The sequence below is a fragment of the Balaenoptera physalus genome, assembly GCF_965194825.1.
Source record: "Balaenoptera physalus genome assembly, chromosome: 11".
Taxonomy (NCBI): Eukaryota; Metazoa; Chordata; class Mammalia; order Artiodactyla; family Balaenopteridae; genus Balaenoptera; species Balaenoptera physalus.
In genome coordinates, this window is record NC_138896.1 from 76334536 (window position 1) to 76351499 (window position 16964).

Genomic DNA, 16964 nt, shown 5'->3' on the forward strand with positions numbered 1-16964 from the left:
AAGGTACCTAGTTCTTGATGTTCTGTTTGTCATCATTGTGCATAGCAGCTGAGCCTGTTCTTTGTGTGTGTGTGTGGGGGGGTTCCCCCTGAATTCTCCCATAGAATGTAGGCCTGTCTCCTGCTGGCATCAAGAGAGCAGATTGGGATAACCCCATGGCAAGAAGGGTATGTCCTTTCAAAGAGTCCTGTTCCAAAGTACTTCTGTGCTTCACATGCGGCAGTATTATGTATGGCTGCCAGTTGACTATCTTTTTATGAATCATATCTCCTAAAGCTCTGTAGTGAGCATGATGGGAAAATATGAAAACAACAAATATGTGAGATAAATTAAGTTAAAAAAAGGCATGTAGCAAATTTAACTAGAAAATGAACGTAAAAACTGGCCAGCAGGATTAAAATTCTCATGGGCTCACAGCTCCACACAAAGAACAGTGTTCTGGCTGATGTCAGTGGTTTGTACAATATTACAGAATTGTTTCCAATGTGTTATCTTCTTGTGCCCCATGGCTCGTATTGCAATATTTGTAGTTGAAATACATTTCATGTTATGTTACACACAAATTTGTTATTGGCATGTATGTGTGATATACATGTACATACATATAAATGTAAATAAAACGTTATATATGAAATGAATTTCATGCTATGTTCTTTCATAACTTTAACTTGCTAATTATTTCTGTCTTGTTCTCTTATTTGTTGGTCCTATACAGCTTTCTTTTTCTTTTTTTTGCATTTCCAATTTTTCACTTTTTTCAATATTATCTGTCTTGATAATTGAGAAATTTTATTTTGTTTTTATCTTTTGGTCATTTGTCCATTTCATCGACATTTCTTCCCTGGGTTCTCAGAGTGCTTAGACACCATGAGAAAATAACTTCTATGAGTTTAAGTAAATACAGTCAGAATGAATGGGTTTTTCTGATATGTAAGTGTTAAGAGATGCATACTATTTGTTATACACACTCTGTAAAGCTCAATATCTAAATGTAATTTAGAATGTTTATGCATGATACATGCATATACATTCTAAATCTGTTACAATGATTAAGAAAATAAGCTCTCACATAGATTTCTTAAATCACTGTCAGTCATTTATTTTTCAGGGTCCACATTGATACATTTGCAAATTGTGTCAAGTAATCACAGGACACTAACAAGCTTCATTGACTAGGATGGTTCCAAGAAGACCACAACCCATTGAAAGTTTGGGGCCAGTGTGTCCAGTCTACACAGATAGTGTCTCTCCTTTTGCTTTTTCTCTCTTTCCCGTCCTCTTTGTTTTATGCCTCTCTTCTATATAGTATTTTATGTCTTATAGTGGAAATACATATATATATATATATATATATATATATATATACAGATTTTAAAGAGATAAATGAGATTTAGGAAACCTTGGAGGGTTGGTGGTGCTCATAAATCAAGGGAGTTTGGGGTGAGTGCTATTTGTAGTCAGTGGCTCTCAAACTTCAGCAGCTTCTGAATAACCCAGAGAGCTTGTTAAAACAGATTCCTTGGCTCAGCCCCAGAGCTTCTGATTCTGTAGGACTGGGATGGGGCTTGAAAATGTGAGTTTCTAACAGGTTCTCAGGTGAACCTGATGCTGTTGGTGGGGGACTGCACTTTGAGAACCACTGATCTGGGATCGCCTTTTCATATGTTTGGGATGAGGAAACTGAGAATCAGAGAGAGGAAGGGCTCGCCCAAATTTTGCAGTGGTAGGGAGTTGCATCTTCACTAGAATTAGAACTGGACCTTCTGGCTCTGGCCCTGTAATGTTCTCCTGGGGTCTGTTCTTTGATTGACCAGAGGAGAAGCCTCTTCCTGACTATCTGAAGAGAATGTGGGAAACCAGATTGGCCACCCCTCCCAGATTCCAATCTATGGGCAACGCTGGTGGAGAGAGAGGGCTTTAGTGCTCGTACTGGTGCCTAACTTACCCAAATAAATTTCACTCTCTTTATTTCCATGTCCAATTTAATATTATAATTATTCATGGAACATTTGTCTGTTGATTTGTGATCATTTAGAAATTAATACTAATGTCATCATTTTTGAAACAGGGTCTGTTAAACTCAGTTCTATAATATGTCAAGAAAAAGCAAGCTAAAGACAGCATAGGCTACAAGAATAACTGTGGAAAAAATAGAAATGTTTGAATTTTTTACTTGGATCTGAGGTTTTGCTTTCAGTTCAATAAAATTTCAGTGAAATATTATTTCACCAAACGAGTTTTCTGCAATATCCTGTAGCATACATTTTCATGGTGGGAAATAACTTATTGTTGGAAAGTTCAAATTAAAGAATAAATGATTTGATAGTTGACTCATTTGATGTTAAATGGAATTTTATGAAATTATTTTCATAATATGAATTGGTTGAATTTACTTAGCTAAGAAGAATAACAAGAGTTGTGTACTTACAGGTGTTGCATATTGATTTAATTTTAGTGATTTTCTTATTGGGATGCAGATTGTCAAAGTGGCATTGAGGTACCATTAAATTCAAATAACTGTCACCTGATAATTATGTACCAGAGCTGGGTGCAGAAAGAATTGACCTTAAATAATTGAGGGAATTAAGTACTATGTCTAAACCATTGGGGAAGAAAGCCCACTTAGAGTTAGACTGGATTCAATTCAATAAATCTTGACTAAGGGCCTTCTATGCTTAAGGAATGCACTTTTCTAGGTAGGTTTTGGAGTCCATATCTGGCCTCAAGGGCCAGTGTCTTTGAATTTTTACGAAAGTGGATGCAGAACATACGTGTATTTATATACACATATGATTGGATGATGAAAGCAAAAACTAGACTTTGACACTGATGTTATTTTCAGTTTCATGGAAGCAACGGCACCAGGTCACAGTTCACATGCCATGATATGATCTGTCATTTTTGGGCAATGGAGAAACTTCGGTCTTTTCATGTTGTTGAAATGGGGTCGAGGCTACAGTTCTGATCCTTTGTGTTGCTTTCTATCTTGCCAGCGTCTGGTGGAGGCTGCAGAGGAAGCACACCTGAAACATGAATTTGATGCAGACTTGCAGGTAACTGATTATAGTTTGAGTTGAATTGTTTTGTGTGTTTGTTGCCAAAGGAGAAACACTAGGTATACTGGGAACACCAGAGTTCAGAGGTTTGGAGAGAAGGCTCTTGAGAGAATGGTACAGGGTTGAAATAAATGTGCCTATTTTTTGACAAGACAGGACAGTGATCCTCAACCATTTTCCACTATGCAAGTTACAATAGGTGATAACACACATTTACATGCATGTAACCAGGTTTCCTCTCTAATTCTGGGGGAGTTAATCAGTCAACTGACAATAATCACCAGAGATTTTAATGGTAAATTGATAAGATAGATGGCAGAATATATCCAAATCCCTCTTCCATAGCTGCATTTTAAGTGACTGAAAGCAATGTTGTTATGTATAGATCTAACCTTGAATTGACTGTTAATTATATTTAAAAATTAAATCATTCACAGACCTGGGATTTGAACATCTGCTTAATAACTTTTTGTTGTGGATCTCATATCTAATCATGGCACACCTGTGTCTGGTTGAGAAGGATTTTGATGCTGTCATGTATATATAAAACATAGTTAAAGGCAAGAAGTGAATTGAATAATACTTGGGGGTTCCTTTGGGTCCCTCCAGAAGGAAATTTCATCTGTATTGTCATTTTGGGTTTGTGACTTTTCCTCACTGCTAGCAAAACAGGGGTGAATCTTAATTCCTTAAGTCTGTGCCTTGCTAGAACATATCTCTTTTAGTGCCATGTGGTCACAATTAGGAAGTAGTGTTTATTTTGCTATGTTTTCATTTATATGGAAAAGATAAATCTTCAAGCACAGAAAAAGATGGTGATACCAGAGATAGCCTTTGGCTGTGTCTCTGTCCCATGGTTGTACCTCTTGTAAAAGAATGCACACTCAAATGGGGTAATGGAGGAAAGTTTAATAAAGAAAATATTTACAGATGTATGGTAAGAGAAACCAACAAGCAATGGTGTTGTACCCCCAGGCAAGCCACACTCCTGGCCTGAAGGAGCAAGAGGAGGGAGTGGTTTCTAGAACCCAGGGAGAGTAGCTATATGGAAAGGGTAATTGATAGAGAGATGGTGAGCTAGTAAGTGTAGAATCTGGGGAAAAAGATGCACCGATAACTGTCTCTAGCCTTCTGATCTCTTGCTGGTACCCACCATTGGCTGAACCCAACTGTTGGTGTAGTTGATTTGGTTCAGACTTTCTGAGGCTTTGGGTGGAAAAGGGTGAAAAATGGGTCTGGAGGGGAAACAGAAAATATCAAGCCCACCATTGGGGTCATTTTCAGTCATAACACCCAACGTGTGAAGCAAATAGAACCAAGAATGTAGCCAAGCATGAGAGGCTCCAGGGGGAGGCGGAGAAGCCCTGGGGACTGTTGGTAATACCTGGAGAGGAGTGGGGAAGCCAGCCCTACTCTTAGAGCAGAGCTACAGAGAAGGAGCAGAGGAGTCAGCTGAAAATAGCAAGAAGCACCTTGCCTTCCTATAGCCACACCAGGATCCATTTGTTGGTCACATTTGTCTTAAGTGTGCCTCCCCTTCAGAGGGTTTGGACTTCTTAGAGTGGACCAGAAGGGATTTGATGAAAGCATCAGGAAGCACCTTTTAGGTCTGAAGATTGTAAGGATCTCTTGAATGCATTGCCAAGGGAAACTATGTCTCCTTGGGAGTTCCAGAAGGCTTTTCAGGAATATTCTGGTTGTAAATGACAGAAATTCAACTCAAATCAACTTAAATTTGATAAGAATCTGTGAGTCCAGTCTGATAGTAAATAAATAGATAAATACATAAATAAAAGAGAAGGAAACACTCTTACAGTAGAATGCCAACTACTAAATGTAGAAGAAATGATGGAGTTTTAAAATTATGGTAATAATTGATTCAGGCAAGAATTTTCAATAGATGCTAAAACTAGCAGGTGAAAGTTTGATGAAGAACAGGACATTGACAATCTCAAAGTATCTGCCCACAAATTGCTTATTAATTACAAAGGGAATTATAGCAGCTTTATTATGGATAAACCATTTTAAATAGGTAATCAAAGGTAATATCATCAATAATGACACAAAGAAACAAAGTGCCTTCAGATGTTTATGACCAGAAAAAATACAACAAAGATTTCCAAAGGACTCTTTTGGAAAATCTGGTGTTTATGTTCATATAGTCAATTTTATTTTGAGATCAGTTGTCTACAAAAAGTAACTGGGTGAGGGAGGGAATGATTAATTGACTTGCAGGATTATTTATCCTTCAGGAGAGAAAACGTGTTCTGTGGTTTAGCTTAACTAACTTTAGAGCGCTCTTTTTTTGTCCCTCTGAAGCAATTGTTATTTTCTAAGAGTGCTCTGACTTCCTTCCTATGATTGATCCTTTACAATAAAATTCTGGTGCAGCACACTGATCCCCTTGTCAAATGTGGTGATGGAAACACAAATGCAGCATGAGTATCCCTCTCAAAAAAAATAGAGGCTGAGAGAATGGGTCTCTGGAGTCTTACAGTTTTTGTTCTCTTGGGAACAAAGAAGATGGGCCCAGTTTTTCCTCCCCCATTGTCATCTGTTCTGTATAAGTACAAGACGAATATCAGAGGCTACAGCTGTGGTCTGAGCACAGAGTAGATGTTGAAATAATCTGTCAATATTACAGAGTGTCATTCACTATCTGGACCATGACAGAATGTTCTCTGGGTCAGAGTAAACCATGTGCACTTTTGTGGAAACCTGGAAAATAGATGATTTGGAGAAAGTGGATATGCATCAAAGAATGTATGTCTGCTTAGATGAAGGTTTTGAAGCTGTGAAACATTGATGCTGTTACGCGCAAGTCTGTTAACAGCTTGGGTGTCAGCCCCGTTGCTCTTCCTGGGGTAGCAGGTCTGTGTACAGGCTCTGAGTTTATTGCTACGACAGTCCATTAGAACTGATCAATTGTTAATCTGGGTTCCACTGACCTCTCTACAACACCTGCCAGTGGATTGTTTTTATCAAAACAATTTCAGAGTACCATCTGCTCACCATGAAGTAATGTTGAGGAGGTTCCCGTGCTATTAGCTCGGGAAGAGCAGAGGGAGCGGGGAGTCTGTTTTCCTACAGAAACAAAAATGTTTTTGTGACGTTTCCTAAACTGTACAGCTTCAAGTTACATAGTCTTAGCCCCCACTCCACCATCCCATTTCCAAAATAAAAAAGAAATGCTGGATCTGCCTCTTCTTTCACGTTAGATTGGAGTCTTTGTGTCTTTGCATCATCATGTGCTTTAAAAGTGAAGAATTTGTTTTTCATTGGTAGAATCATAAAAAATTACCAAAAGAAAGTCATGCCTCCTTATTGTCAGGATTTTATTTATCATTTAAATTTCCTTTTACAGTTTCTCCAGAGGTTTAGCCTTTTCCTTATGAGCTTATAGCCTTGACATTGGTAGTCCCTTCTGTAGGTCCTTAAATATGGCACTAGGTTGTTAGTTCTTAACAAAAACTATGTTGGGGCAAGAGGCAAAATACAGCCTTTGAAGGGTAGCATATGTGAACTACCCACAATGCAGTGTCCTGCACACAAACCAGAGCTGTGTGGGTTCATTGGCTGGAAAACTTTCTTGTGGACACTGGTGTCGGTTTAGCCCTTGGGCTTGTCCCCCTGTATGGTGTCCTATGGATTCCAGACTGGCCTCTTGGTTTTGTTCTTTGTTCCCTGATATTTCCATTAGGGCACTTTTCAGTTAGAACTGATGCAAACACAGGCCTTGTTAAAATGGCATCTTCTCTTTTTTTAACTGCATGCTTTGAATTAACATAGGTTTTTAATGTAAAGCACATATGAGATTGATAATTATAAGAAAAGAGTTTAAAAACTGTCTGAATTATCACATATGATCATTTGAGCATTTCATTCTCGTTATGTTGATGGGGCAAGGGTGGGGTGGTGGGGGCAGCCCCTAGCCCTGATTATCCTAGCTATTGATGAATTTCCAGAAAACTAGGTCTGCGCATGTAGTATAATTCAGAGAGAAGCCTTCTCCTGTTACTTATTCTTTCTTTTGGGGTTTTTCTACCGGCAGCGAAGAAGAAAAAAGTCCTTTTGACTGTTTACTAAAAACCTGCTTATCTTTGAACTGCAAACATATTTTCCTTGAAAGCTGTCTTAAATAAGTGCCAGTTGCACAGAGCTGGTGCACAGTGGGGAAAAAAAAAGAATTGTGGTTTTGAATTGTGTATCCTACGGAAAGCTTTTTGATTACAAAGTTTTCTACAATAATTTTTCTTTGTTGCTTTGTAAGTAGTAGGGGGAAAAAGCCTGATGACATTCAGAGGGATAACAAAGTGTGAGTGGAAGGGAACTGGGGGGGGACGCAGTGTCCTGAACATCCCCTCCTGGTCACTGCCGAGCTGCTGTCACCTATCTTGCACACACAATGTCCTGATTTCAGACTTGGGGTGAGAGGTTTGGATTGGAAGTGATGTAGAGACCACTGATGGGAAATCTCGGGGTGGGAACGGCTTGTGATACTTGCTAGAGCATCTTCCTCCACCTCGTTGCCACTGCCTGTTGCATTGGGAGGCTGTGTTGAAGGAGAACCCAGGGAGGAGAGAGGGGTGGCTCTGGAGCTCCAACATTCCCTTTAGAACATCCAACATTAGCCACTGGGAGAAGGAAGCGTTTCTCAGAAGGCTTAGGAAGGGCATCTAGCGAACAGCGGAGTAGAGCTGTCCTTTTCCTGACAGCGTCTCGTTGCTGGCTAGTGAGGCTTTGCCTTGGGGAAAAACTGTATGCTGTGAAGGAGAGCAAAGGTCAGGTTTAGCAGAAGTACTTGCTGGGTGGAGGAGATGACTGTCCTCATGGGGTTTCTCATGTATTTCTGTTAAGCCCCAATCCATCCTTGCTCTCTTGGACTGAGTGAGGTGTTGAACTCCTTGCTGAGGGAGGAGGTGGAACACGGAAGACCCAGACCCCAAAACTGGAAATAGATTTTTTTATAGAGATAGCTCATTGACTTTTGTGCACTAAACAAGAAAGATAGGGTTCACATCTATAGGAGAAAGAAATGAAAAGAGAAGGAAATTTTCACACTTTTTGTATTAAAATAAGCCCCTCTTTTCTGATGTAATTTATCAGGGGATGCTTTTTTTTTTTCTTTTCTCCTCCTTTTTCTTTTTATCAGCTTGGCCAGGGTTCACAGTCTTCTGCATTTTAAGATCTTACATTAGATGTTTCTTAGTTAGGACTTGCCATATGTCATTTATTCACAAGACTGATATGTAAATAGTTTCTGAGGAATCTTTAAGTGTGAGCATTTAAAAGTCAAAGTAATTTCTTCGTTGTTACATGCACACACACTGTCATTTTCGTGCATTTGGCTAGAACGTTATAACTTTTACAGAGAGAGCTTTGGTCTACAGGTCTGAAAATGCAGGTTCTGGTAGTTCTGGTCCCAACTGGACCATTTACTTGCTCAAGGAACTGATTGCTCATCCATAAAAAGACAGATTGTGATATCTAGATGATTTCTAAGAACTCATTCATCTCTCATGTGCCAAGATTCATTCAACAAATAGTTATCAGTGATATCCTGTGGGTCAGGCACTGGGTTTTGGATATGGCCAAGAGCTAGACAGATGCTATCTTTGTTCTCATGGAGCTCACGCTCTAATGCGAGTGACAGATTTTAAAGACATGATGATAGAAATAATTTTAAAATTTTGATCATGATGAATTACATGAAACATAAGCAGGGACTTCCCTGGTGGTCCAGTGTTAAAGGATCCGCCTTCCAATGCAGGGGACACAGGTTCGATCCCTGATTGGAGAACTAAGATCCGAAATGCTGTGGGGCAACTAAGCCCGTGTGCCACAACTACTAAGCTAGCGCATCTCAACTAGAGAGCCTGCGTGCTGCAAACTACAGAGCCCACGTGCTCTGGAGCCTGCACGCCACAACTAAAGAAGAGAAAACCCATGTGCCACAACTAGAGAGAAGCCCACGCGCCACACCTAAGACCCGATGCAGCCATAAAAAGGAAGGCAGGGAGGGAGGCAGGAAGGAAGGAAGAAAAGAAACATAAGCACAGGGCATAATTACAGCACAAGACAGGAGACCTTGCCTGGTCTGGGAGTTCAAGGGACCTTGGTGCAAATCCCTGAAGAGTGAGTCTTGACTGAGTGGTGATTCTAGATTTACTTCCTCCAGGGCTAGAAGAAATCTCCCTGCAAAGTTATAAGTTCTAGCCAGGGGAACAAAGACAATAGTGTGTGCATCTCCGGTGCATCTATGTGTGTGTGTAACGAGAACCCATAATACCTGTATTTTCCATAAATGCAAAATTAAAATTATTTTATCTGCTTTCCATATAGTAATCTTTCTCACCTAGTGATACTTTATTGTTGCCTCTTTAATGATGCTTATCATTTCTTATCCTGTTAGTTTTATTCATATGTGTCCATTTTTTGCTTAATTTAAATTTATTCAGAACTCAGCACCTGATAGGCCCTGTTCTAGGTTGTGGGACTTCCATAAACTGAGATGTGACCCTCTTCCTCCAGGAAAGTTCTAATCTCCCTTTTTAAGATATGTTTCGTTAGTTGTTACTTTAAGGATTACAATAGGCATCTTTAACTTAAGTGCACAGTGTATCTTGAGTTAATTTACTGTGCGAAGTACCACTCCATCTGAAACAAGAATAGTGTACTTCTACCTACCACTTTCCTTCGTGTAGTCATATATTTTACTATTATATGTGTTATAAACACTGTAAGATGTTATTTTGTTTTAGTTTTGCTTTAAACAGCTGTTTTCTAAAAAATTAAATAAGAAATAAGGTAGTATGTATTGATATTTACCTACACATTTACTATTTCTGGCACTCTTCATTTCATTGAGTTTCCTTCTGTTATCATATCTCATCAGCCTGAAGAACATCTTTTAGCTTTTTTTTTTCTTTTTCATTTTTGCATTGAAGGTCTGGTAGCAACAACTTCCCTCAGCTTTTGTTTAGCTAAAAATATCTGTATTTTGCCCTCATTTTTGAAGGATAATTTTGCTGGATACAGAATTTTTACTTGACAGTTTATATTTTTCTTTTACCACTTTGAAGATATCATCCCATTCTCTTCTGATCTTTAATGTTTCTGATGAAATGTCATCCATCATTTTTATCTTTGTTCCTCTGGATACACTGAGTCATTTTTCTCTCCTGCTTTCAAGATTTTTTCTCCTTATCTTTGATTTTCAGTATACTATACAGTGTGATAGGTTAAGGGTGTTACTAGATGTGATTTTCTTTATATTAATTCTGCTTGGAGCTTGCTGAGATTCTTGTATATTCTCACCATATTTGGAAAATTTTTAACAATTATTTCTTCAAAATTTTACCTGCCCCATTCTTGTTACATTTTCTTCTGGAACTTAAGTCACATCTATGTTTGATTGCTTAATATCATCCCACAGATCAGTGTGGCTCTTTTTTTTAGTTTGTTTCCAATCTATTTTCTATTAATTGGTCTCCTAGTTTACTAGCCCTTTTTTTTCTGTGGTCTCCAATCTACTGTTAAACTCATCCAGGGAATATTTTATTTCATGTATTGTACTCTTAGTTCTAGAATTTTCAATAAATCTTTTTTTTAGTTGAAGTATAGTTGATTTACAATGTTGTATTAGTTTCTAGTGTACAGCAAAGTAATTCAGATATATATATATATTCTTTTTCATATTCTTTTCCATTATAGGTTATTACAAGATAATGAATATAGTTCCCTGTGCTATACAGTAGGACCTTGTTGTTTATCAAATCTTTTAAAATTGTTTTTATTTCCTGCTGAAATTCCCCATCTATGCACCAGTTATGTTCATGATTTCTTTTAAGTCCTCAGACATATCTACAATAGCTGTTTTAAATTCCTTCTCTGCTAATTCCAGCATCTGGGTCATTTCTGTTTCTATTGAGTGCTGTTTTCTTTTGAAGCCCCATTTTTTTTTGCTTCTTCACATGTCTAGTAATTTTTGTTGTAGGTTAGGCATTGTGTTATGTCTTTGAATGATTTTTATAAATTTCCTCATTGTAACTTAGTATAGTTCCATTCATGTTGTAGATGTCCTAAAAATACCAAATTTATTGAATCCAATTAAGTTGGATTTAGGAAACAGTTATTAACGAGATGAAGAGAAGAGAATGATCAACTATACATAATAGGGAAGACTCCAGTGGTTTAATCTTCTGCACTCTAACAATGTAAGTAGTGAGTACAGCATAGACTTCTTTGTTCCAGAAATACCACAAGGCCATCTTCTAGCTGAAAGAAAGAGAAAAATGCATTTCTGTTATAGAATCTTGGACCACAAACATTGTTTCTCAAAAGTTTATAATTTCTGTAGCTTAATTATATTGCTACCATCCCCTGTTCTAAATCCAGATAAAAATATTAATATTAACAAATTTAAAGACAAAAAGTACAACTTTATAGCAATGGTAATTGATTTGGTTTTGTTTGAACAGTCACCTTACTTAATAGTTCAGAGGGGAAAAATGACATTATTTGCTCCTCCCAAAGTTATCATTTATTTGTCTGTGGAATGTTTTCACATTAGTGACTCTCTTTTTTCTTTGCTACTTGGGTGTTTAGAAACCTAGGTCTTTTATCTTTAATTTTATCAATAACGAATAATCTAAGAAAACCCCTATGTGTTTCCCCTTTGTCCTAGTCTTTCTTGTTACAACATTCTTTTTTCTATCATGACCATGTATACCTTAATTTGTAGGTAATAGTGTTTAGAGAAGTCTGAAATGTTGCTTTAGAAAGCCCTTTCTTTTCCTATCAAGTCATTGATTCTTTTGTGATTCCTTTTTATCTTGGGTTTTCTCAATTGGGCTTTCTCAAAACTGGGAATGTTTATTTAAAATAAATATTTGTTTAAAACATATTTGTTTTAAATATATGTTAAACATAGTAAAACACCACCAATTCAGACTTTATTAAACATTTCAATTAAACAAACACTTTTAAAGCACAGTTTTATTGTTTCCACATACACAGTGTGATTGTGATGTTTCAGATATCAGCCAGTTTGGAAAGGGGACATTTTGGGACATCGAGGCCCTCTTGGCATATCTATAGTTATAATTAGATAAACACTTAGTGGTGCTGTTAATCATAATATCAGAGTCCCACAGTACATTGCCAGAAACCTTAGTGTCTTTCGTTAAGATGGCTGACTGCAGAGGTCATTGGCAGATCCCAGAAGTTACCTTGGGGTCTTTCTCCAGCAAATTCTTTGGCAGCCCTTAGGGATGCTGGAATGCCCTTAGGTTGCTGATTTCATCAAGGGTCTTGTGGTCTAGGAATTTGCCAACTGCTATCGAATTTTTAAAGTAAAACTTGAATCTGGTGGCAATGTAGAAAGTAGACACCTCAACAGAAATTTTGTAATCTCATTTAAGCCTGTTTGTTAATAAAGCACCTGATATGTACACAGATGAATTAATTCTCATGTTTTCTACTTTCAGTTTAGTTTGAGAGGTAGGTCTTTATAATATAAATAACTCCAAGTACGTGCCTTTGGTATAGTAATCCTAATTCTTCAAATTAAAAAAATTTCATGACTGACATTTTTAGGATAGTTCTCTTTGCTGGTTAATTAATACTAACAGAATATAGGAACAATGATAAGAGTAATAGGTGCCATTATTTAAAATGTATTAGGTATAGGCAGTGGCTTAAATGCTTTCCAGGCATTATCTCATTTAATTCTTCTCCCCACAGTCATGTGAGAGAGATACTGTTATTATCTCCATTTTACATAAGGAGAAACTAAGATTGAGAGGCCACACGTTGGGCCAAAGGTTATACCACAGTGGGTGGACCAGCCAGAATCCACACCTGAGACTGTCTGGCTCCAAAGACCAACCAGTTATGTTGCCTCATGGAATCACAAATTTTAACACTGACCTTAAATTGCACTGGACAAAATCTTATAAAGAAATAAATTTAAGAAGAAAGTTATAGTGGGTTATTTAATAGGTCTATCAAAAAAAAGAAGGTCTATCAAATGCATCAAAAAGAAATTTTCTAGAATGGTAAATTCTGACCCATGAACCTATGTAATAAAAAAAATCTCTTAATAAGATATAATGATTTACTAAAAATGATTAAGCATCACTTTACTGATATTATTAGAAACGGACATAAAGGAGACATCCCTCATTTGGTAATTGGATCTATTATCTACATAGTAACCACTGTGACTTTTTAAAAATACAAGTTACTTATTACTTACACTTTGCTTATACTAAGAACAAAGTCTGGATGTCCCACATACCTTACAGAGAGCCACACAACTTTCTCAAGATTGCAGGTGGATTAGCAGCTACTTCCCTTTCCTTCGTGTCTGCTGTGTTCCTGCCTTACTCCTTCTGTTCTTTGAGCTCGCCTATACGATTTGTTTGTTTATTTTCTGTCTCCTCCAGCAAAACATGAGCTCCATGAGAGCAGGCACCTGACATCTAGTCATATGTCCACAAATATTTGTTAGAATTAATTGAAATTCATAATGGTGATACAATCACTAAAATCCGCAGCTGACTGGTAATCACCAGCATCGTTGGTAATTCATGAAGTTGTCATCTGTTTATTTCAATTAGAAAAAGCTAATTCTTTCGTAAAATAAATACTTATGGCGTGACCAGAAGTGATTAAATTATTGCTGTAATATTCAAAGACATTTTCATATATTAATGGCAGCTTTTATTGAAGCAGTTGGCTTTTGTTGTTACTTATAATAAATTCATGAAATGGCTAATTTTCTTAATCTAAATGAGATTTTTCTGCCATTTAATATGTAGTTACAAATATATGAGTATACTAATTATGAAGAAGATAACTGATTAATGAATATTATGTTAAATGAGTATCAAGTTATTTTATTAAAGAGTTATGTTCTTATAGAGAAAACATCTTTAAAATTGGAAAGGAGAAAAATTAGAAGGGAAACATGCTCTTACAACTCAAGTTTCCTCTTTTGGGCAGGTCCCCACCCACCTTTCTAGCTCCCATAATCAGCGCTACAGACACCATATGTCTGTGGCAGGAGTAGCCTCTTACAACACAAGTAGGAATTCAGAGGAGACATAATCAGCCTTTAAGAATGAGTATTTGACAGCAATAATGGGCGTGACTTGAGGTCGTATGTGAAATCTTTGTCTACCAGGTATCAAACATCTAACATTATAATCTCCTTAGAATACCTTTAAAAGCCATAAAAGTCAGCCCCTTACAGAAAATCCTTGATCTGACATTTCACTTGTCCATAGCAAAATAAAACAACAAAATAAATAAACAGGCTTCAAAACAAAAACAGCTTTTCTCATGCTGGTAGTCATTAATAGAGGGGGAAAAAAGTAATTTTTTTCCCTTGGAGTATTGCATTAGTAGCTAGGGGCCTTGAAGTTTTGCTAATCAGCTATGTGACCTTGGTTTAAATCACATTTCCTTTCAGACTTCATGTTACCTCTGGTAAATGAGGGCATGAGACTGGTTTGATTTTCCTGCCTGGTCTAGAACCTGCCTAGGTCTGTGAGGTTGTGACTTTTTACAGGGAAAGGATAACAATTACTTTTCCGTAGAGTGAGGGTGTTCTTTTAGGAAATCCAGCAACGTCTACAGACATAGCATTGTCCTAAGGGAAGCACCTCTGAGAAGAAAATCTCTCAATTCTTTCCTCCCCACAAATAGATATAAACTTCCTACTTTAAAGCTGGAACAGAGAAATTTCAAGGGAAGATTGCTTGATTGGATCATTCACAGACCGCCCCCGCCCCTGTAAATTATTTTATCATTTTAGATTTAAAGGGGTTCTTTTGAATAATATAAAGGACACTTTTTTTTTTTTTTGGTGTGTGATTTTAAGAACTTAACTCTGGAATGTAAATGACTTGACCCCAAACCGTAGTTTCTGTATGGTTAAAGAAATTCAGAACCAAATTAAACCTTTGCTTTTGCCTTATTTAGCAGTGATTATGTCGTGCATGTGAATGTATTCATAATTGATCCTTCTTCCTAAAAGTTTTCAGGTGGCTGAGACCATGTAAACACCATGAAAAAAATTTTTTTCTAGGTTTTAAAGTCTTTTGTCCTCTCATTCTACATGAGATTGGCTGAAATGTAGAAGTTGTTCTGAATAAAAGGAGCAAGATTGGAGAGCTGGAGGAGGAATTACAGCTTATTAGTAATATTTTCTGAAACCCAGGTCAGAAGAACAATGGGCCACAAACAGCTTTTGTCTGGTCAAAATGCCATTTTGATTACAAGAAGATACAAAAGGATTCATTATGTCTGCTTATATTTGCTGATTAATATTCTGGGTGAGGTAGATATTAGCTGTCTTCTGAAGAGAGAAAGACACAGATTTGAATCCTGGCTTGTTTTTTCTTGCTGGTGGTGAGACCCACGGCAAATTTCCTAGCCTGTTGGAGTCTCAGTTTCTTCTGTATATTTAGGGTGATGATACTCTCCCTGTAATGGTGTCAGGTTTCCACGGGCTTATTGATCTACATGAAGTATTGAGCACACTGTCTGGTACAGAACATGATCCCAGTTCAGGGTAACCATTATCATTACTATGATCATTATTTTGACCAATACTCTTGAAATACAAAGAAGTTGATTACATTCATAATTGCTTATTTAGTCTCTGCCTCCTTTGAGGGCTGTAAGTTCTGTGGGGCAGGGACCACATCTGTTTCTCAGTTTGTGATCAGAGCTTAGGCACACAGCTGGCACTCAAGAAATATCTGAAGAAGGGGTGAATGACTGATGGAAAAAAATGGAGGATCATCTCAAGAGTGAGATCCCCGCTAGGAAGAAGGTTAAAAGCATCATTTGTTCAAGAGAAAAAAATGCGATGCTCCTAGCAGAATTGGGAGCAGCAGGGGGGCTGTGCATGCTCAGAGCCTGAGCCATTTCTAGCCTTTTTGGGACTTTGGTGGGTGACAGGATTGGGTGTTTTGTGTCCATGGAGGGACTGAACTCAGACTCTCTTTGGTCACACCTGTGCCTTCCTGGGTGTGTGAGGCAGATGGTGGGAGGCCCCTATCTAAGTAGGCAGAGAGAGCAAAAGACCTGGAACAATTTCCCTTCATAATCATCAGCCAATTTTGGAGCACTGGGTTAGCTAATTGTTCACTTTTGCTTTCATTGTTGTTTTAAAAAGGGTCCTTTATCTGCCTGAAGAGAAACACAAACAAGAGACTGGTGTTAGGACATATTTTATATTCCTCTTACAATTTCATTAATGGTTTTAAAGGAAATCTCTCTTGTAATTGCCTTAAGCATTCTGTCTTTATTATTAAATACCAGCCATTTATTATGTTCTACACTTCTTTTTGGCTCTGTGTGCCATTTTTTCTGGGACCTTCTGAATTTAAAATGATTGAACTGTAGGGCACGTGGTTCTGGGAGCATGCCCTCTCATTTAAATTTCCAGGAGCACCACCATGCTCTTAGAATGTCTTAGCAGAAACAGATGTCTGGAGTCTGGGCCTTTATTCATTTCACTTTCAAAGACAACGTAACTATCAGATTAAAAATCAGCAAAATTCTGTTTGCTTTGGAGCCAGCTATATTCCACTTTTTAGGTCTCATACGCCCCAACCCCAACTCTGGGTTCTGATCTTGAATCTTGGTCACATCTCAGCTAGGTCCACATCCAGTCTCAGGTTATTTGAGAGGAGTTGCAAGACCTTGACTCAGAATCAAAAGGTATGCCTTAAACTTTAGACTGTCAGGTGAAATAGCATTTGGGGGGCTATGACTATCGTATTTAATCTTCATACCAATCTGGTGAGGGTAGGTACTATGATAACCTCACTTCATGAATGATAAAACTGGCATTCAGAGAAGTTAAAAAGTTACGCACAGTCACACGGTACA

The 16964-nt window shown here is 37.6% G+C and overlaps 1 protein-coding gene across 2 annotated transcripts in view; it reads left to right on the forward strand.

The window, feature by feature from the left end:
* The window catches only part of CACNA2D3 (calcium voltage-gated channel auxiliary subunit alpha2delta 3), an 800023-nt gene that overhangs the window by 228461 nt on the left and 554598 nt on the right, over positions 1 to 16964 (forward strand). For both annotated transcript variants that reach the window (XR_014251113.1, XM_082414438.1), the window contains exon 4: positions 2994 to 3053. Coding sequence is in view for 1 of the 2 variants with exons in the window: in XM_082414438.1 (XP_082270564.1) it covers positions 2994 to 3053 (60 nt within the window). In the remaining variant the exon portion in view is untranslated. The remainder of the gene's footprint in view (positions 1 to 2993; positions 3054 to 16964) is intronic.